The 22,712-nt window shown below is 40.3% G+C and overlaps 2 protein-coding genes and 1 long non-coding RNA gene across 3 annotated transcripts in view; 1 reads left to right on the forward strand and 2 right to left on the reverse strand.

Moving 5' to 3' along the window:
• Positions 1-22,589, reverse strand: part of LOC139114127 (uncharacterized) — a 49,239-nt gene extending 26,650 nt beyond the window's left edge. The window contains exons 1-2 of the mRNA XM_070675656.1: positions 22,367-22,589; positions 164-366 (exon numbers count right to left, since the gene is read on the reverse strand). Of these exons, the coding sequence (XP_070531757.1) occupies positions 164-366; positions 22,367-22,420 (257 nt within the window). The 5' untranslated portion in view covers positions 22,421-22,589. The remainder of the gene's footprint in view (positions 1-163; positions 367-22,366) is intronic.
• Positions 10,476-11,957, forward strand: LOC139114124 (uncharacterized). Its single transcript, XR_011547802.1, has 3 exons — positions 10,476-10,511; positions 10,828-11,010; positions 11,818-11,957. It is a non-coding gene; the product is annotated as an uncharacterized lncRNA (long non-coding RNA).
• Positions 15,251-20,073, reverse strand: LOC139114125 (uncharacterized). Its single transcript, XM_070675654.1, has 2 exons — positions 15,716-20,073; positions 15,251-15,612 (listed from the first exon to the last, which is right to left on the reverse strand). The coding sequence occupies exon 1, from the start codon at positions 16,466-16,468 to the stop codon at positions 15,866-15,868; it is 603 nt and encodes a 200-aa protein (XP_070531755.1). The 5' UTR covers positions 16,469-20,073; the 3' UTR covers positions 15,251-15,612; positions 15,716-15,865.
• Positions 22,590-22,712: the final 123 nt, after the last annotated feature.

The raw sequence follows: 22,712 nt of genomic DNA on the forward strand, positions 1-22,712 counted from the left end.
ATTTCATTTCCCCATAGAGATAACAGAGGGTTTTTAGCCATATATATATATATATATATATATATATATATATATATATATATATATATATATATATATATATATATATATATATATTATATATATATATATATATATATATATGTGACTTAACAGAACGTACCATGCAGTTTTCTGATAACTGAGCCTGGACAGGGGTGGCTCAGTTTCTATTTCAGTGTACGCCTTCTTTTTTCTGTAGACATTGGCACTCCTTGCCCTGGGTTTCAGACTCCTTGTGTCGGTCACCGTACCGCCAAGGTTATAGACGGATGCCTTGACCTGGTCTAGCTTGGTCAGTGAGACACTGGATGCACTCAGCCAGTCCTGGTATTAAAATGGAAAATGACAGACAAAAGTTGACATTATCTTCAAAGAGTATGAAAAAAAATAGTCACAAAATACACAATTCATTCAATACTGCCATTCAATATAGCAATGCACTGAAAATGCTTTTTTCCATTGAAATCTATCTATGTCGTGGTTGGAATGAACAAGTTAAATATGAATTTCTGAATGGTCTGAAGTTCGCACCACATTTTTTGCTCTGATCAGCGAATTTCTCCGTGAACTGAACTACAGCCCACTGATTATGCACGACAGAGAACGATGCAGAATACACGCCGAACTGCCAAACAGCTGAACTAGCTTGTGGCATCGCCACGCTGGTCCCAGGAACTAAATAATTCAAATTTGGTCCTCTGCACTGTAAATTAGAATTTGTTCGCATTTGAATTTAATATTTGATACCAGTACTCAGGAAATAATTTCAAAAATATGCAATTAAATTTCAATACTTGGATGAATTGAAAGGAGTTATATGATTGTATATCAACCATTTCACGTTACTTCTCATTTCAAATCTTTCTCAACATTGTCTGATAACACATCGTGTCTATGTTAATATCATGTCTTGTGTTTAGTTGACCAATGTGTAGTTCACACCTAGCAGAGAGAAATAACATGCAGCATGTATTTACAAAATGCAAGCATACTCTGAATGGCATAATTTGGCATCTTTATTAATGTAAGACATGCGTCTTTGTGAAATGTGACAATTTTAATATTTATGTATTAACCAGATATTCTCAGACTATTGTCAGGACCAGGACAGTCTTATTGGTGAAAATATTTCAACCTCAAAACAATCAAACGTGGCAACTTCCCGATATCTACTCATTCATTACTGGCATATTGCATATACAGTACGCTGTTGGTGTACATGTACACTTTGCTTTGCAGTCTGTCATGTCAATGAAAATCATATTATTCTCCTTCAGATGTCAACCCCTTTTGCAACATAATATCTGTGACTTTACCGCTGAACAAAAGAAAGGCAAGCAAGCTGACCATAGATTTCTTGACAACTCTTTAGTCCTGATTCTCAATAAATATAAACGCTTGTACAGTGAATTGCAGTGTAAATAAAGTGTCCTAAGTTACTGGGCTACCCTCCTCGAGAGGTTTTATATTGCTGTTCTTCAAGTAAAGTAGGTTGCTAGGACGAGATGTTCCTGACAATGTTATGGGGTAAACAGTGCACTGAACGGAAAAGAAAGAGACATTCCGATCACTGGGGTATGTAGATCACATTTCAGTCTGTAATGCCCAATAGGGTGTCTGAGAGCATTGCAACATGAACACTGTACATTTCGGCACCGTGATTTCGGTGAGAAATATTCTGCCATACATAGGTTATACGGTACACTATAGTTTTGGTGTGCATGTCTTTTTCTTCATGACAGACCAAATTTGTACAACTTCGTTGGATCAAGGGAAGGGGGGGTACAGATAGCATTGTAAACATTTGAACTTGACTGTAACAACACAGTGCACCTGAATGAAATATTAAGGTCAACTTGAGGTCGTATGTATCTTAACAAAATTGCAGCCAGTGTGTTAAAGACAGGTTTGTGAACGCAAAGAAACGACACGGAGACAGGGCTTGGCCGAAACCCAGGGGCGATGGAACATCCGGGCGTCGTGGCGGCCTTTCCCGTGAAGCCAGTCGCAGATTTGAATGACCTCAAGGGAGGGCAACGTGTTACCCAGGATGCACCTACTGCCACGGCGGGGATGCACGGCGTCGTGGCGGCCTGGAAGATGACACGGACCCCTTGCGGGATCATGCCATGCATCGGGCAACGTGGTACCATGGTCCCTCCGGATCCGCGACAGCAGCCCCATGGAACTTTATTGAGATTTAATCATCCAAATAAGATCAAGATAGAATGTGACAAACTGTAATATGTCTGTATGTGGGTTGCTAATGCCGCAGCTTGCTTTCATTTTTTTTTTTTTTTTTTTTTTTGTGGTGGGTGGGAGGGGATTTGTGATGTGTACGTTATCGTTGCAGGAGCTGAAGTGGCGGCAAATGGCTTTGGCCAAGGGGGGTATGCATGGATAGCTGATGGTCAGTGATGCGAGCAGATAACGGGTTGGACGTCATGCAAGGCATGCATGGCATTCATATTTGATAGTGAGGGTGGACAAGAAGCAGCTGTGATTCGAGAGGCAAGAGTCATTGTGTGTTCAGCAGAAGCGTGAGGCGTGGTTGTGAGGCAAAGGTAGAATGGCCTGCGTCTCCGTGCCCTTCCCCGCGTTAACCATGATTATAGCAAGCCATAATCATCCATTAACGCAAAGAAACGACACGGAGACAGGGCTTGGCCGAAACCCAGGGGCGATGGAACATCCGGGCGTCGTGGCGGCCTTTCCCGTGAAGCCAGTCGCAGATTTGACTGACCTCAAGGGAGGGCAACGTGTTACCCAGGATGCACCTACTGCCACGGCGGGGATGCACGGCGTCGTGGCGGCCTGGAAGATGACACGGACCCCTTGCGGGATCATGCCATGCATCGGGCAACGTGGTACCATGGTCCCTCCGGATCCGCGACAGCAGCCCCCAAATTAAAGCCAGCCCTCAGACCTGGAAGTCGTACAACTGATTATGGAACATCCTTAAGCGACTGCCACTATGTGTACCACAGGATAAACAACCGTTTATTGTGAATATTCATAGTTCATAGTCCACAGTTCGATGTTTAATCAAGTGACGTGTACAGTTCCACATATTGTATGCCCAACTTTGCTAACATAGTCATGTAGAGTTTGCACTGTAGATCGAGTGTCGTTAAAGTCCCACTAACTAGTAGCAAGCATGCATAACACCTCATGTCCTAGAGACTACTTCCTTGTAGCAAGCATGCGAGGCACAGAGTCTAGAGTCTCTTTCGCTGTCTTTATGTAGACCTGGTACGCATCACTCCGCCATCGTCCTAGGGTCTTTATTAGCCAATCTGGTAGGCCAGCCTCGGCGGCGGTTGTGGCAGCACCACTTCTAAAGCTATGTGTGGTATATAGTTCCGCACTTTCAATCCCTGAATGCACGAGCAGCTTTCTCAGGTAGTGCGTCAGCCTTTGACGCGTGAGCCACGTGCCATCAGCAAATTGGAAGACCGGCACCGCTGTATTCGTAAGGCAATGTGATCGTCGGTATTTTGCAAAGGCGTTGACCGCACAGACAGATGTCCCGGTTGGCGCAATGCGGAGTACGTACCCACGTCGATACGGGTCAGTCTTAGAGGATTTCAGTCTCACTTCTAGTACACTGCTCAACACTATGTCTTGAGCAAGCAGCGTTGTGGCTGGGTCGAACTGCAGTGGCCCAGCCGCAGTGAATTCACTCACTCTCAAGAATCCGAAGAAGGCGAGGGTGAAGCTTGCCCATAACATGACCTTGTCGTGATCACACAGGCCTTCCCACGATCGTAGGCTCTCCTTTAGGTGGCGAAGTACGTTGATTGTGATTGGCAGACGCGGCCGGCGCACATCACCGATACTCCTCCGGATCCCTTGTAGCGTGCGCTGCAGCAATGCATGGGTGGTGACATCGTCTTCATAGCCTAGCTCGACGTGCTTGTGCATTGCCCCCGCAAGGTAAACCTTGATAGTCTTATACGCGAGGCCCCGGTCTGCAAGATTGGTGACAAATAGGATTGCCGCCCTAACCGTGATGGGCGTTGCGCGTAGTCCGTATGATGAGCAGAAGTTGGCGTAGCATGTCTGGCCTACCTGGTATGTGCGTCGCGTGTTTTCAGCAACACTGTTGTGAATGTAGGCCGTGGCCAGCGTCATCAGTTGCCGCATATCAGGTGCAATGGTCGCAGGTGCTGCGGTACTGGCGTGGGTTGTGCTTGTGCCTCGGGTGCCAGCGTTCTGAATCTCGGCATCTGTGAACGAGAAAGTGAGTCAGCAATTGAGTTATCAGTTCCGTTAATGTGGGCTATCAAGACATGGAAGTTACCTTTGGCTGCCTGATAAAAGATGCCTCTGACCAGGTGCATGATCTTCGGGCATCGGGCTGAGCTTTTTTCCAAATATGCACTACCGTTTGGTTGTCACAGTGAAAGAGGATACGGCAGCCGTGCCACAAATGCCCCCAAATTGAACAGGCCACTAGTATGGGGTACATCTCTTTCCAGGCGATTGAGGCAGTGAGTGAGGTGGGCCAGGTGATGGTAAACCAGTGGCCCTTATGGTAGCCACCACAGCCAATGGTACCGGAGGCGTCGGTGAATAGATCCAGGTCGCGGGATAAGGTCCAGTTTGGCTCCAGGAATGAGGCAGTACCATTCCACGTTGGCAAGAAGTCGCACCACCACTTCGCGTCGAGGCGGAATTCACTGGACAAAATGACGGTGGAATTGAGTGCTTGAACTGTCACACTGAGGTCTAACATACTACGGAGGAATATGCGGCCAGCTGGAATGCATTTGCACGCGAAGCTGAGGGTGCCGATGAGGGAGAGTAGCTCTCGTTTTGTGCATGTTTGCCGCTGTAGCCAGGTCGGGAGAACATCGAGGAGGTCTTGTAATTTGTCATTGGGAAGCTGCAATGTCATGGAGATGGTGTCAATGATAATACCGAGGAACGTTATTACCGGGGATGGCCCTTCAATCTTCTCTGGTGCGATTGGGATGGCTAGGTCATCACAGGTACTGAGCATTGTCTCCAGTAGATGCTGGCATTGTCCGGAGTGAGGTGGGCCGGCCAAGGTAGTCATCCAGGTAGTGCAACAAGTCCTTCGTCCCTGCCCTAGATTGAATGATCCAAAGCAGGGCTTCGGCAAAGCGGTTGAAGAGGAATGGAGCAGAGCGTAAGCCGAAGGGTAACACGCGATCAAAGAAGTAGAGTCCCTGCCATTTGAAACCAAGGAGGTGCCAGTCTGCCTTTCGAACGGGGCATAGGCGGAATGCATTTTTAATGTCCACCTTGGTAAGCAAAGTGCCCTTGCCATGTCTGTGCACCATGGCGACTGCGTCGTCGACACGGGAGTAGGTGAGGGTGTAGTCATCCTTGTTTATGTTGTGGTTGACAGAGTCATATCTCGGCCGTGATAGGTCCATGATGATTCGATGTCCCCCAGACTTTTTGGGGCGCAACCCGAGGGAGTTGATGATGAAGTTCGGTAGTGGTGGTGTGCGGAATGGCCAACTGTGTGGCCTGATTGAATTTCCTTTTGTATGGCTTTGGTAACAACCTCAGGGTCTCTCATGGCCGAGTTTGCGTTGGGGTGTAGCGTGGGCCATTGGTCCCGGTGAAGCCAACGTTGGCGCCGTAGGTGAGGTCATGGAGTAGGGTGGCAGAGTTCGGGTGGCCTTTAAGGGCTGTGGCTAGTTTAGCGAGGTTGATTGGTGTTGTTGGCTGTAACGTTTCGAGGATCGCCGGACTGGCGATCATTCCCTCGAAAGGGCTGGGGTGGCTGCTGACCTGTGACCAGGTGGTGTTGTTGAGCATTGTGGTCAGGTGAGGCGCACACTGTGCATTTGTGTATTCTCCCATAGGGACAGGGGTCTTGCAAGTCCCACGGTTGAAGGAACGACATACCTGTTGCTGTTGTTGTTGAGTGGAGTCAGGCTGTTTCTTGGCATTGGTATTTTCCCAGTAGTAAGGGTTCGTGGTGCTGTTTGGACGTCTGTTGCACTCGGTCTTGACGTGACCTCGTTGCCCACATCCGAAGCATGTGGGGATCAGTAGGTGTGGGTGTTGTTGGAAGTGGAAGAAGTGCAGCTCTGGATCCGGTGTGCCCAAGTTCACCTGGTCAGGGTAGCATGCCGCATTCAGGCGGAAGACTTTGTCGTAGTTTAGCCAGGCCTCAGATTTATGGCTGCCTGTGCTGCTATGAAACGGTGGTAGTTAGCCAGGGGGATAGCTAGGTGCGGATGGTAGAATGATCTATACATCAAGAAGGTACTGTAACACTGAGACCAGATCTCAAAGTTGTCAATGTTCTTTCGTTTGACCTCGGTGGTGAACGTAGCTATACCCGGGTTGTCAGGATCAAAGGCTATTTGTGTTTTTGTGGCCCTTGATGCGCTTGGGGCAAGGGCATCGGGGTGTAGCTCACTGAGGTCGATGAACTTACCGATGTTCGCCAGATTGTTCACAGTCGTTTGCTCAACGTATGGTAGAAGGAGGTCGGCTGGCGGCGTAGCTGCTGGTGCGTTAGCCGGTGTTCCCGAACGAGGGAGTGGACGCCGCGTTGTTTCTGTGGAACTGGAAGCTGGGTCCGCTGCAACCACAGGGGAGAAAAAACGTTCTGCGCATGCTTCACCGGAAGTAGTTTTCATGCATAGAAATACACGGAGGTCTTCTCTTTTCTCAAAAGGGATGAAAAATACGCAAAAGGGATTGCTATAAATGAGTACAATAACTCTCTTTATTATAAACTACAACATACCCTTTGCCTAAAAAAAAACCGATCCTGGATAAAAATAGGAACACTATTTGAAAAAGGGTGGCGCTAAATTTACGCATGTTTGTTTACATTCGCCAGTTTCAATCGCTAGTAGTGCAAACTTTCAAATGCGACAATATGCACATGTCTACTAGTTTACTGGCTTTGCACATAATAAAGGCGCTTGCCATTTTTTCAAGAATGAATTTATTTCCTCTACATGATCTATTCACTGACAGTATATACCAGAGCCGTGAAACTGTCATTTGTACACACATATGATATAGCAGCAGACGATAAAAATATTGGCGCGAATTTTTCTTCTAAAACTCAATGAAGTGTTGTTCAAGATGTCTGAGTGTGTACTTGCCGGTAAAACGCGTGCGAAAACCACTTGCACAGGAAATTTATGTCATTTGACAGTGGAATTAAGACGGTGTTGTCAAAGTCCCGGTGATCTTATTTGTTTACATCATTTAAAAGCAGTCATCAGAAGAAACAGGCGACTATGTTCCTGTCCGGCACCATGGGCCCACAGTGATAAGATATGTGAGCGTCCAATCCCATCAAGGCTATTCCAGGTCTTCGATGAAATTGGTGCAAAAGATGAACAGTACGTCCCGGGGACGCGATGGTGTACCAGATGCAAATCAAAAGCAGATCTGGAGTTTTTTCCCGGGTTTTCACAGTACCTTCCACCAAAGAAAATCAAAGGCGGCAATATCGGGAACAGCAATATCCGAGACAGGTCTCCACTGGTAAGTGTAAATCGAGAACAACAGCGAGGGTATGTTGTGACAGGTCCTTCGGCGGCTGGTGTTGTTTTCGGCTGTATTGACTCCAGGTTATTGACCTGAAATATTGAGAACCTGTGCACGAGGGCGCACTAAACTGTTGGTGGTTTAATTGGGAAAAAAATTGTGAACTGAAAGATGTCAAGAGTAATTAATCTTCAATTTATCAAAAACATAATCATTTAATGGGGTCATTGCACAAAATCATGAAGTATAGGTTTGTGAGTTTTAAGCTAAATACAGAGTAATTAATTAGTTGGCGTATATTTAAGGCTGGCCACACTCTGCAAAAATGATGATACTGATAACAATAAATAAAAAAATATAAATTTTACCCTCCCCCCCCCCCAAAAAAAAATGCAAGCTCCTGCATATGTTTTTATCCACTGATTGGGTATACACAGAATTCTCCGTAGGAAATTTTCACAATAGGGCTCATGTGTTGTGAAGCACTGCAGAAAGAAGCGGTCACACATAGGAGATTTCAGGGATTGATGAGAAATCAAATGAATGCTCCGGCACACATTCAAATTAAAACCAGAAAGTAAACACTGTTTAACGTCACTAGCACTGATTTGGCCATGATTTTTTGTGATTTTCTCGGCAGCGATTGAAAAATTATTTGTTGCAAAGCATTTTCACAAGAGGGTTCTCAGAATTTATAAGAGGGTCCCCACGCCCCTTTTTATCTTATTCAAGGAGAACTCTGTATACACATCAATTCCCCAAAATTACAACAGGTGAATAATGCTGGTATTTCTACTAAACTGTATCTTATTTTGTCTCCTACAAGCAGCAAACAACAATTTTCAATAAGACTGATTCCGTGTACTGTGGTACCGTTCTTTCTACAAATGAGGGTCATGTGTTGCTGTCAAAAACTCAATGGAATGGCATTATTTCCAGGTTGCAAGGTTGGTATAATTTATTGTATACATACTTTTCTCAGCTTTGAAAAAAAAACCATTTGAAACACTGAGAGTGGATGACTGGTTAAGATCTGGAGTTATTTGAATTTGTACAAGTCATACACCATGCATCCTACTGCACTGTAGTCATTCTTTGCAAACTTTATTCAACCAATTTACAAAAAATCTCCAAGCGGACAAAGTAATGACTGGCAACAATCCCATTGAATTTACTTTTGGGGGGTGTCACTATCTTGCTATGGCTTCTTATCGAAAACATTAAAGCCCCATAGCTGTGTCTTTTCTTTTCTTTGCTTTATCAACAAATATATCATCCAATTTTCAGAGTTATGGTTTTGATTCCCTGCCATTAAGTTATATCATCTCTAAAATGTACTTTATTAGTCCATGGCAACAAACCAGGTCTATCAATTCAAACCCATACATGTGTTCTTGCCGGTGGCGGCCATATTTGCTTGCAAGCCAAAAATTATTTATTGTAAAATATCTGAGTTATAATATATGTTCTCCACCAATATTCAAAAACTTTCTGTGTCCACACTTTGGGAAGGATTTTGGCTTGAGTTACTTTTGATTGGAAATCATGATATTAAAAATAATTCAAAAAGATACAGCTAAAGTGCCTGTAATGAAATTTATTTAATTGTGTACCTTTTAAATTTGTTCATGCAGGTTCAACATTTTCTGACAATTGAAAACACTGCAGGAAATGCTGTACAGGTCACAACAAAATGGTGTGTTCCTTGATGTGAAAAAAATGGAATATTTTGCCAGAAATATGTCCCAGATCTTTATCAGGAGATTTACAGTGCAATAGTTGACCCATCATTGTCTGTGGAAAGAAAAAGGCAAAAGAGAAGAGAATATTGACTGTCCTGAGTTTACTTGCATATTACAGGTGAAATACAATTGCAATTTAGGGATAACTCTTTTACTTTGGACACAGTCACATGCTTTGAAGTGTAGTATATAGAGTGCAGACACATAAATTAAAGCTTAGTGAGGTTAATTATATATCTTTTGATGCTTTGCAGTAGTCTAAAATGACATTGCTATAAGTATAACTATTGTAACTATAGAAACACAGATGTATGAAGGTATATCCCGTGACACTGATGCTTACTATTTTCAGTTACTGGAATCTTTGAAATAATTTGATGTTAAAAAAAGGCTGAAAGCAATGCTCTGATAGAACAGAATATTTCAGTAAACTCTAGAAAACTCAGTGGTGCAGTCTATCAGGAGTAACAAATAATATCAAGAGACAACTTTCTCTCTTCAGTGTCATTTTATTTTTTTTTTAATGTTGTGTTCTTGTTATGTATGCATATAGAATAGAATCTGCCATTTCCATCATTCAGATCACAGAAGACAAGAGGCTTCCAGGAGGCAATGGGGATATATTTTAATATGCAGGGTTTATCCCAAGAAGCGCAGGATATGTGCCACATTTTTGGTCTATCTCAACATCCCCGCACTTTGTTGAAAAAGAGACAGCAGATTGCCGGAGAACATGGGAAGCGAATCAAGACATACCTGATGGATAAGTTACAAGTAAATACCACTTTCTAGCTTTGCATGATTGACCTACATACATACATAATCAATACAAGACAAAGAACACTTTAAATACATTTTATATATTTTTATTTCAAGTAAAAATGCGAAATCAACTGCACTGATATCATGAAACCAAATTGTTTTTGAAGATCATTTTTTCTCATATTTTGCTGTGAGCATATTGAATAATTGAATAAATGCCTGAAATTGGATAGATGTGAGTAATTTACCTTACTTCTAAAATTATTTGTTTGTCTATTTATTTAAGTCAAGAGGTAAAGCATTCATCCTCGCTCTTATTGATGATTTCCATAATATCCATGGATTTAAATCGATGGCCTCTGGACACAAGGAACTGAAAACCAGTCAGGCTGTACATATGGCAACAACAATGCTGGATATCTTGCCTGTTGAGTCACTCGATCTGCCAGCTGGTGAATCAATACACAGGTAAAATTGAAATTTATATCAGACTCATCATTGTAATTGTTGTAGAATCACACACACACACACACACACACACACACACACACTGTATTTGTGAAATGTGTATTACATCTATACGAAAAAAATTTCTCCAGCATCAATTGTGTGAAAGGGTCAATTTATAATGACCTGACTTTGATAGTAAGTATAACGTGCACTGCTAACAATCATTAATCAATAATGTTTTCATAATGCATTAATTATTGCACCAAATTCATATCAAAACATGTAACATTTGAGATTATGAAGTGCACTTAATGGTACTATTTTTGCATTATAGAAATATATTTATCTATAAAAATGGACAGCAGATACTTGTGAGAGGAGGGATAGCACCCCATGTCATGCGAAAGGAATTCAAATTGTTCATGCAAGACTATGCTTTGAGTTTCCTTGAGAGTCTCCCGATACAATATCACCAACTGGATACACAACATGCCATCTCTTCCCTTAAGAACATGAGGTAGGATTCCAATATCTTATCACATAACAATGACATTTGATGGGACAAGGCTGTCACCTTTTCACATTGTTTTGGTTTTGCTACTGGCACTGAAATACACATGTGGTATATTGTGTTACAATTTTAAAGAAATATTATTATGTATTACAACACACCTGATCCATAATCGCTATCATGCAATTCCTCAACATATGTTCTTATGGGAAGAGTTATTTTGGAACTGATACATGAATCAGTTACTTGGATAGGTTTGACAACCCATCCACACTTTCACAAAACTGGAAATGTCATCCGCAGTGCAGACAGAGACAGTAAGATTTGTCTTAATTTATAATATATTCAGAAGAAGTCATGAAGTAATGGATGAGGTGTGTTACAAAGCATATATTCAATTGACTGGCAATATTTGGGTAACAGCAAACCTTTTGTGTACACTAGAACCTGTGAATTTCCCAAAAGAGTCTGTTTCCCATGACCAAAACCTGAGGGAAACAAACTATTTTGGGATGTACTTACAGTCCCTCATGTAAACAAACATGCTATTACCCTAATCACCAGTCAATATGTGTATATACTATTATACACATGACATTGAATATATATGAATACATATAAACAAAATCATTTGAGTAATAGTAATACTTACCTGTTCACGATGAAATGTGTCCCTGATGAGATACAAGGAAAGGTACACTTTCTCTGAAATAGAAATATCATATGTTTCAATTATATTGAGTGATAACATTGTTTTGTGTAACAATATTTTTAATGTAAATTATTTTTTTTTAAATTTCATCTGCCTTAAAGACCATACACTGATGTTGATGTGGAAGAACTCCATACTCTAAATACCACTGTACTGGTTGACGAGATTGAGCAGCCACTCAAGAGAAAACAAGATCTTCTCAAACTGTGGATGATGCTTCTTGATATCCCACAGCTGAAGACATATACTTCAAAGCAAGCTATTTTAGCACCTGGTGACTGGCCAGTGTGGTACTTTGGTAAAAAAATAATAGCTTCTTTCAGTGATAATGATACAAGTATTCCCACAGAAATACTTTCCTTTGTACCAACTGTTGGTCAATTTCATATCACTTTAAACGCTTCTCGTGATATTGTCATATCTGCAAGATTTTTCTTCCAGTTACTCTGCAATGGGGTTTTTTGATAAACGTTTCATTTTAGCAAAATCTCCAAAACCTTACAAAGTGTCACTTTGTATTTATTTGGCTTTCAGTGGATGGATTCGCATTCGTCGTTATGTGATCAGCAAATTAACAATGTGTAAATCTGTGGAAGTCCAGTTTATGCTTTATCTTCTAGATGAATTAATTCCCTTGTATATTTTCATTATCCTGTATTTGTTCAAGGTAAAGACCGAAACATGCTTCTCAAAGTACTAAAGCGGTTAGAAATATACTTTATAATTTCCAATAGACACCATTATAACAAGTCTCTTCTTAGCTTACTTTCTGATGACCTCTATCACTCATCCCATTTACCTGGCTATAATCATCTTACACAAAATCACCAACACATCATCACTGAGAAGAAAGTTGAACTATTTCATTCATCACTAAGACACCACATACAGCCTCACGATGACGGCATCACCATACAAAGACAAGCACACATGCTACACCACACAAAACATAACACTCTCATTCGAGATTTCTTGCAACACCATAACCATGGTAAAGATGACCATGACCTCACATTGTTAGCTGGCAGAAGTGCTGAGACACTTCTTGATATTATCAATCAGGTAATGCAGTCTGCAGCTGAACATGAACAACATACAGAAGTCAACAGCACCACATATCATCTTCCAACTTTCAACACAGACATCACAGCAAAGTGCCTTCCACTTGGATTCAGATGGTCCTACCATCATCGGCCAAGTGAAGATCTCATTTGTGATAGTCCGAACTGCTCTATCTCTTCCTCTTCCAATCTGTCAAAACGCCTCACTTGTGGTCACACCTTTCACATAACTTGCTTATCTCAAAGCGGCTGTCCAATATGTTCTCCTCTGCTAACTGCTGAAGTTGTCCACTTGTCTAACAGCTGGAATGAAACCATCATCAAAGATATACACAGCCAGCCTTCTAATGAATCCACTGAAACAACTGACAGTGACACTCTACCAACATCTTGCAGAAGTCATGACATACAATATTACCTAACACAGCAATTTGAAGATGACATAAAAAACCGTGCCTCTCTCATACCAAACGCACAGACAGGCCAATTCCGAAACAAACAACACAAGGAGATGAATGCACACACCACACAAAGTAACATTTCTTCTCCCTCAACAAATACATCAGCACAGCAGACACAAACATCTAATTCCTCATCTATTAATGCATCAATACCCCCAACACAGATATCCGAGCCTTCAGCAACTGATGAAGCAATACCACAGACACAAACAACTAGGTCTTCAGAAGATGGTGCAGTACTTCCTCAGACTCAGATATCCCCCTCATCAACGAATGATGCAGCAATACCACAGACACAAACAGCTAACTTACCTTCACCATCTGATTCAGCACTTCCACGTACACAAACTTCCCATTCCAGGCACCATGTACCGCCAGATGCAGCTATACTGCAGACAGAGACAACCCTTTCTTCGATACCTGTACAGCAGCATTCTGTCTCTGACAAACAAATAAAACAGAAGCAAAACAGAAAATCAATGAGTCAATCTTCCCTTCAACTTCACAAATATGCCCACTTGCGACATTTGGTATGTTTATGTCCAAAACCACAGTCACATGGATGTGTAAGTTACTGGTCATGTAACAATGTCATTTCACAAGGATCATTGCATAGCAACAACATGCGATCGAGGGAGTAATGCATGTACATTGATTTGTTTACTGCTTGCACAATGGTACTACCAAGAGTGTTCAATACAGATCCTACCAGAATCATCAGTATTTCCACAGGAATGTCTGGTTGGATTTATTATGTCCTGTGTTCTTGGTAATCAAGCTCATGACATCTATCGTTTGAATGAATTATCTCCTCATCTCAACCTTTCACCCTTAGAAGGAATGAGACTGCTAGGAAATAAATTAAAGCTAAGTTTTCATTCAAATGAAATTGGACCAGTTTATACTCATCATATGTCTGAACCAAGACAAGGGTTATTGGAGTTTTACTTGGATTATTGTAAACAGAGGGCAAAAATGGCTTTAGTATATGTAAGAAGAAATATGTCAATTTTATTTATTGTGAATCAAGGCTATGTTTTACTTGCTGATTCACATATACACTGTGGGGGTCAGAATGGTGCACTGTTTGCCCAGGTACAGCATTCAAATGTCAAGTATTTGCTTAAGTTTTATGATAGTTTCATTGGGGTTGATGGAGAGCATAATATTGGTACAGTGACTTTATTTAAGTTTTAGTGAATTGCTAAAATACCATATTTCTGTCACAACACCATGTAAGAGAGAAGATAAATGATGATATCCTACTTAATAAAGTTCAAGTGCATCCATCTCTTGAATTGCTTACCAGTTTATCACCCTGGTAGTAGTGCAATGCTTTTTCTGCAATAAAAGACAGAATGAAAATTGTATTTAAAAATGAACTGTACATACTTAGAGAAAGACATGCAACAATTTTGATGTATAACCAGTGTTCTCCCATGAATTTCTGAAAATGTATTGGCTAATTGGCATCATAATGCAACCAGTTCTTATGATAATTAGCTTCCATTGTTTCCCCCCAAAAAATAAAGAGTAGGTCCAACATTGTTTCATTGCTCTGAGGAGAACACCAATAATTTTAAAAAGGTGTATTACATTGTGTCACAGGTATTACTGTTACAAGTCGCTAAGTTAAGGTCAAAACCTTAGAATTAAACTCTTCCTCTTCCATTTTGTAACTGACTACATGTACATATGTGCAGATTCATTTGTGTAAATACCCGGTATTTGACACTCGGACTATAATTTTTCTATGGATATATATGTGACATACATAGGTCATGCATGGTAAAGTGCTTTTGAAATTTCCGCAATTTTTTAACGTCTGTATATAAGTATACAATATGTAGAATACACTAATGTAGTTTGAATTGCATATTTATTCTCATATTTCAAACCAAACACTTACATGTTTGCTCATTTCTATATGTCCTTCTGACAAGTCAGATGTCACAAATTTTAAAGTAAAGACGACATTTATGTAATAAACAAAACTTTACTTTGGAACTTACCTTTATGTCAGTCAATTAATTTCTAAGGACATTTGCAATCACACTAGTGTCAGTCCCTTCAACTCATCAGCACATGTGTCGTCTGCAGCCAACTCAACAGGAGATATGCATGGGGATCGTACCGCGGGTATGTAACCCGTGTGGTTCTTTGTGAGTAACACTTCTTACGTTGCACGAGGAACAGCCCCCGGTCGCCTCCGGCAAAAAGGCAGACTGTAAAAACACCTGTACCTTCGCTGACACACAGGAAATCGGCAGGAAGAACCGCAGGCACTCGAACAAACGCTACGCGAGGCCAGTGTGTTGTAACCAACCCTTTCTGGTTGCAACACATGGGTCTCTCGTAGCGATGTTTCGAGCGTCTGTGGGAAGAACAGGACATCTCGTAATCGTATGGCCAAAAACGTGCTAACAATCACACAATTCAGAAAATAAAAACAGGTTTGTAGAATAAAAAACGCTTACAGGAATTCTGTCGAGAGGTGTAATGATAATGCAAGCCATAGTATAACCACTGGTACAGTGACCTCAACATAGTAATGGAATAACGCTAAAAAACCCCGCAGAAATAGGCGGCCGAGGTGTCCAGCTAATTGAAAACACAGCTGATGAACGCTACTTCCGGTTAGGCATGCGCAGAACGTTTTTCTCCCCTGTGCGCTGCAACAAGGGCGCAGCCATGTTGGCTGTTATGTTGTTATGAGGCGCGCCTCCTACGGTGGGTTGATCCAGGAAGTGATGTACGCCATCAGCGGTGACCAGGTCAGTTGTGTGGGTCGCTGTAATGGCTGGTTGTTGTTGTGTTACAGCGTACGCCTGCTGTTGGTGAGTCTGCGAGTGGGCCGGTCGGGCTGCCCGCTCCACACTGGTCTCGATGATCGAAGCAGGCGATAGAGGTCCAGTATCTGTGTGAGCGGAAGTGATAGGGTGGCTTGATGGGTGATGTGCCGTCAGGCCAGCAGCACCGGTCGTTTGGACTTGCAGGTCACGTCGGATCGATTCGACGGCTGTGGCGATTCCGGCCTCAATGAGTTTGGAGATGTGGTCTGTCGCTCCCTGCATTGGTACTGCATCGGGGTTCGAAGTGGTAGGGCGCTGGTCATCGGGTTGAGCCTGTTGTCTCCGTACCAAGTAGGGATCAAGGTGCTTCGGAGTCCGCTTCGGTCGCGATGAAGATCGGCGGGCAGCTTGCCCGGTCTTTTTCTTTGTTTTACCCATGGTCGGGATGCGTGAAGGATTTGTGATGTGTACGTTATCGTTGCAGGAGCTGAAGTGGCGGCAAATGGCTTTGGCCAAGGGGGGTATGCATGGATAGCTGATGGTCAGTGATGCGAGCAGATAACGGGTTGGACGTCATGCAAGGCATGCATGGCATTCATATTTGATAGTGAGGGTGGACAAGAGCAGCTGTGATTCGAGAGGCAAGAGTTCATTGTGTGTTCAGCAGAAGCGTGAGGCGTGGTTGTGAGGCAAAGGTAGATTGGCCTGCGTCTCCGTGCCCTTCCCCGCGTTAACCATGATTATAGCAAGCCATAATCATCCATTTGTGTAGGCACAGTCAATGTGCAGCTTTCTTTGTGTTTGAGGACACATTTGTCCAAATGCAATATCCACGGCAAAATTAATTAAGAATAGTGTAAAGTCAGGTCAAATATGATTGCAAGCACTCTCCCAGCATGACCCTGCATGGAACTACACACAGTTCAAAACACAACAAAATACAACACAGTTCAAAAGTCGGTTTCTATGTACATGGTCTTGAAGCACACTCACTAGAAGTTTCAAGTTACATACACATCGTATTCGAGTACATGTAAGTTACACTGTAGTCCCTCCCCCTAAAAAAACTTTGCTATAAATGTACATTGCAATTTGCATTTATACTTTTATCTGATTATTTACTGTTGTGAGTTAATTAGTGTTTGTTCTTGTTATTTTACCATTCAGTATGATATCCTCTGATGATACAGTTGTGTTATTATAATCGCTCTTTCAGCTAGAATTCTCGGTCAGTGGATCCACACAATGGTGGGTCATGCTTGTAATTGTATCACTTTATCAGGTTCCATTTGTTAGTTTAAATCGTGTGCAAATCCACAAATGTGAGCAGTTGACTACTTCGAGTGTGTACGGTGCAGCATTATATGAAGGCTTTGTGAAAATCTGAATATTTGGGTATAAAAATGTTAGTGTAACCATTTCCTTGTCGTTTGCAACTTAGCACACATGTACTGTGGTCGAACACCAGCAATAAACTATACAGATCATGAGAATATACCAGAGGCAATGAACTGTGAAGACCTCCGGTGTGATAGTTATGAATAGACTTGTTGTACACCAAAGAACTACAATGGCATAATTACCAGATTTTTCTGTGCAAAGAACCATGCGATTTGAATAAATGAGTGAGTGAATGTTTTGTCATGAGCAAACACAACCAAGGGTTGAGTGTTCACCATTAAAAAATGCTACATGTAAAAGCACACGGCATGTATTGTAATCGCCATATCTACCGTCACTCAGCATGGGTTCGTTTTTCAAAAGATTCGTTCACATTGCGATGCAATAGTAAGGGTCTTCAGATCGTGATTTTCAAATATTGTATGCTGTTATTCACAGCACACAGAGAGCTGTCTGGAATACCTTACAAAGGATTTGTTGATGAGTAAATGTAATTTGTGTAAAGTTCATTGACTGTGGAATCTGTTGGAAAATTTTATCAGCAGCAATGAATAAAACATAGGCAGGGAAAGCAGAAGTGCAAAAACTCTTTGATATGAAAATGAAAAACAGTTTCTCATATATTGAAATGTATCTGTGTATGCAATATTATCATTATTGAAGGGGGGCATTTTCTTTATGAAGTTATTCACTTCACTGCAGGGATTATGGTGAAAAGAACTGGAATCCAGGTGGAATATGACAGACTTGACAACAACAGTTTACTGCAACACGTTTACCATTTATTTCACTTCCAGAGAGCCACCCAGCACATGTTAGCCATCTGCTTTATATACACCTGATTATACAACTCATTAGAATATTAACAGCTGGTCATACAACTTATTTGAATATATTTTGCATATTAAGTGACAAATAGTTAACATATGGGGTATAGAAAAGAGCGGAAGACTGGCAAAAAGTAACCTGCTGTCAGCTGAAGTTTGTCCGCTGTCAAAGTTATTAGTTAAGTAAAAATCAGGACATTTTGCGGAAATTAAATGTGCTAACACAGGGCTCCCCTAAGTCACCAAAACGATTAGCCAACTCATTAGCCAAATCAAAAATCTTTTAGCCATTTGAGTAACTTTTAGCCAGTTTATGATCTCAAGTGTGGCAACAGCTTTCTCGTCATTCAGGAGTCCCTAATTTTACAAATCAAGATGTTTTGTATGATGTTCATGATGGTTTTTACATTAAAGAAATATGTGTTTAGTTTTTGCATTTATAATCTGTGTTTTTATGACATTTCAGGGATAGAAATCCTTTTTCATTTTTGGTGGTTCACCAGAAATAAAATTAGATAGCAATTGAATTATAAAAATCTGGTAGCAATGTTAGGTGTATATTACAAGTGGTACAGATTGAATATTTCTGCCACATTCAGTTAGTATTCACAGTATGATAGCTTGTGATAAGTTACAGGCTTCTCATGTGGCAAATTTATGCAGTCTTCCATAACCTAAATGTTTGAGCCACACAAGTAAAACAATTTTCCATGCAGAAGCCAGCATTTATGGTATAGCACAATGGCAGTGTAGATACGATTATTGTGGTATTTAAGGCCCCGATTTTACGTGTATGTCATAGTTGTGATCAAGCAGGCTGAAAGAGCATCTTGAGTATAAGTACTTTTCTTGAGACAAAAAGGGCTGGACCAAACAAAACTCTTGTAAAACAAGACACAACGATATATGTTCATTTAAATTACTCACTGTTTGAGGGCATTCATTGTTTTAATGATTATATACATTTTAGCCCAGATATATTTTCATTTGATATTTTGATATCATCAAGAAATGTCTGGTGATGTTCACTTCTAGATCATTAAACTGGTGGAATCTACAAAAATATTAAAATCATTCAGAATCACATAATTTCTTGTATAAGTTATAGCAGTTTGAAAGTAGGCCGAATGGGAGTCAATCAAGCTGAATGCCATTTAAATTGGAAGGCAGCAAAATGCCATTTAAATTGGAAGGCAGCAAAATTACCTTTCACCTATTGGACCACCCTAGGTAGTTTCTTGTGAACCATAATTGCGTCTTCATGCATGACATCACATGATGAGATGACCTAGACTTGACCTTTCAGATAACCTCAGTTTTTCTCCTTTTCCTTTGTATTATGACTCCATTTGTGAAAGTTTCTTTTGAAATAATGGTTTTTACTATCAAACTGAGTAGTTGCAGGCCAAATTTTGATACAGCAAAGTAAGTAAAACTTATGATAGACTCAAGGACGATCCAGGACTCACAGAGGCAAAGCAGGCCTCAATGTATTCATGGACGTTTATGTTCATGATGTATTGTAGTATCGAACAGCAACAGTGTTTGTTTTACGTATCAGGGAATTTGTAACTTTGTAGAAAGGAGAGTAAAGTGTTTCAATACATTGCAACTTTGTAGGAAGGAGGGTAAACTGTTTCAACATGTCACAACATTTTATTGTTAGGTGTAGATTTCTGTTGAGGAGGTGTAAGAATTCGACAGCCACTACATTAGCCAAACAGGAATTTTTGTAGCCATTTTTAACTTTCTTTCGCATTTGGCGAATTGGCGAATAGGTAGCGGGAGCCCTGTAACACACTACTTGTAATCATCTATACTTTTATTTTTGCCACCTGTGACCAAAATTTTCTACATTCCTGCTGACTGAGTCCCCGAATTTTGCTGAAATGCAACTTGGAAGTTGTTGGAAAACAGAAAGACCTTTGTTTCTGTTTGCATGAAAACTGTCCTTATGAAAATTTTTATTTTTTTGAAAAAAATTTGAATTTCTGAATTTTGAACATACTGACTACATGCATGTTATCACTCGAGTCACAGTGACCTCAATTCTTTGTAATGTCACTCGCTGAAGATGCAAGGTTCTGCAGTACATTCAGAACATTTAAAACGAAGGGGTGACTAGATTGTCACTCTAAAATAAGAACTGAGCTGGATTTTATAGCCGCTAGGAATGAAAATAGAAACTGTTTCTTGGTAAAAACATCTCTCATACTGAATTTCATGTTCTAAGGTATTTCCACTTGATGAAACCAACAGAATTCTAACAAATTTAGTTGTGGAAGGGCAGCAGCAAAAGTTGATCTTGAAAATATACATAGTCGAATGTATGCAAAACCGCAGCTTATGCTAACAGATCTGTCTAGACCATTCAGATTTTGATGTTGTCTGAGTCAATATTTTGAAAACTAAATCATCCAAGCTGAGTTTCCCCGGCCCCCTGGATTACAATCTGAGGAGAGACTGGAATTACGAAGTATATATAAAAATTTAATACACGTACTAATGTTTGCAAAAGTTCGTTCAAAATTATCAATATTCTTGCAAACAACATGGCTACATATATACATGCATGGCGGTTCTGGAATCAAAGGGAAGCACGAAATCAACCAGCATTTAGACTTCAATTGGCCAATTTCCAGCCCTGACATGCAATTCGCTTTGAATGCTAATCTGTTGAATCCATTACAAAAAGCTTTTATGATGACTTGGGATGACAATTCGAGAAGATTTGGGACCCCTTTGATCTCTGTACACCTTACACACACCTGATCACTATTGTCGCAGAACAAAAGAATGCTTTGTGCATAGAAACCAAACAAACCTATGCATCTCACTCCATTGGACTTTTACATCTCCACACCATTAATAAAATTACAACATGGAGAACTAAAAAGAACATAACATTTTCCATTAGATTCCAATACTTTTTTACATATCTGGAGATAATATTGAAACTTTATCTATGATAATATTATAATAAACACACAGAAAAAAATCTACTATGGACTATTTTATTTTCACTGGAATTTATTTTAGCTGAAAACAGATTTTCAAAGTTTCACTGTGATCTTGTTTTCACTTCATCTAGTCTGACTACATGCAAAGTAAAGAAAATTAAAATTTTCACTTTGATTTTATTTTAGTGGAATAAAGGTTCACTGAAAATAGCAAAAATAAATTCCACGTGAAAATAAAATATTCCACAGTATTAAACAAGTAAATTATGGGTAAATCTTTAGAATTTCTGTGCTAGGTACAAACCAGATGGCCAAACACCCTGTTCACAATTTCACATGATGAGTGTCTTTAGGTGCACTGGGTAATTTCCATCAAATTGTGAAGATGCACATTTTGAGCCTAAATGCATATCTGTACCCACTTCTATGATTTAATTGACACATGCTCGAACAAAATCGTATGTTGGATACAATGATAATATCTATACTTAATATATTGAAGGATTGTACATGTATGTTACATATGTCACTAGCCCCTCAGTAGTGTCAAAGTTTAATCATTCTTCCATCTTCACATTTTCCTATTTCACATATTGAAATAATAAAATACATTGAAATAATTCACTTGTTTTAAATTATATGACATGTACAAATATTGTTGTCAAAAACATAGAGATTTTCTGAATTATTTAATTCTTTGATAAACCTAACTGTAAAGCGGATAAAAATCCAATTAATGATGGAATAGATGGATAGATAAAGATAAATAAAGTTGTAATATTCTCAAATAGATGTTTTTGCTAACAGTAAATTCATTGTCATGTCTTGACAATATTTGTTTTGTGAAGTGTAAAGTGAAAACTAAAGATCAGAGAAAGGAACTCAGTCCTTTAATAAAGGCTGTAAAAATTACATAAAACATTTTGAAAACAGATAACATAAATTAAATAAAAACAAAACTAAACAAAACAAAATATAATTACGAGTTTACCAGGATTAATCAGTCCTATTTCAATACAAAAGTACCTGTCAACCGTCTGGTATAGAAGGAATAATTGGCACGTATTAGCTGTTCAGAGTTCAAAGTTGCACTGACAGTGGACACCTCAGTGCATATGCATGTGTAAGTAAAAGGAGATATTCCTTACCCTACTGGCGATGTTTCGGATGAGTTCGTACTTTTCCTGCTCCTTGCGATTCATGATTGATGGGTTTTACGTCTGGACTAGGAGCTCCCCATCACTGTCATCCACCTCAGGTCGAAGCTAACGTCCAAGATAAGGATGTTCACGAATCGTCCGGAGGAGAACTTCGGAGTTGGCTATGTTTTTATGTAAACAGTTCGCCATTTTCAGCTCCTTTTCGGAATTCTTCTGGGCCCTTTAAGTTTATACATAAAGTTAAAGGCACTGCGAAGTCCCCCTTTAAAACAACTCTATAGTCGATTTTACATTTTAAAAAGAAGTTTATTTGATGTAAATGGTAGTAAAAGTT

The sequence above is a fragment of the Ptychodera flava genome, chromosome 16, assembly GCF_041260155.1.
Source record: "Ptychodera flava strain L36383 chromosome 16, AS_Pfla_20210202, whole genome shotgun sequence".
Lineage (NCBI taxonomy): Eukaryota > Metazoa > Hemichordata > Enteropneusta > Ptychoderidae > Ptychodera > Ptychodera flava.

Coding starts and splice junctions, on each gene's coding strand:
- LOC139114125 (XM_070675654.1), bottom strand. CDS start 16,468: ATGGGTAAAACAAAGAAAAAGACCGGGCAAGCTGCCCGCCGATCTTCA.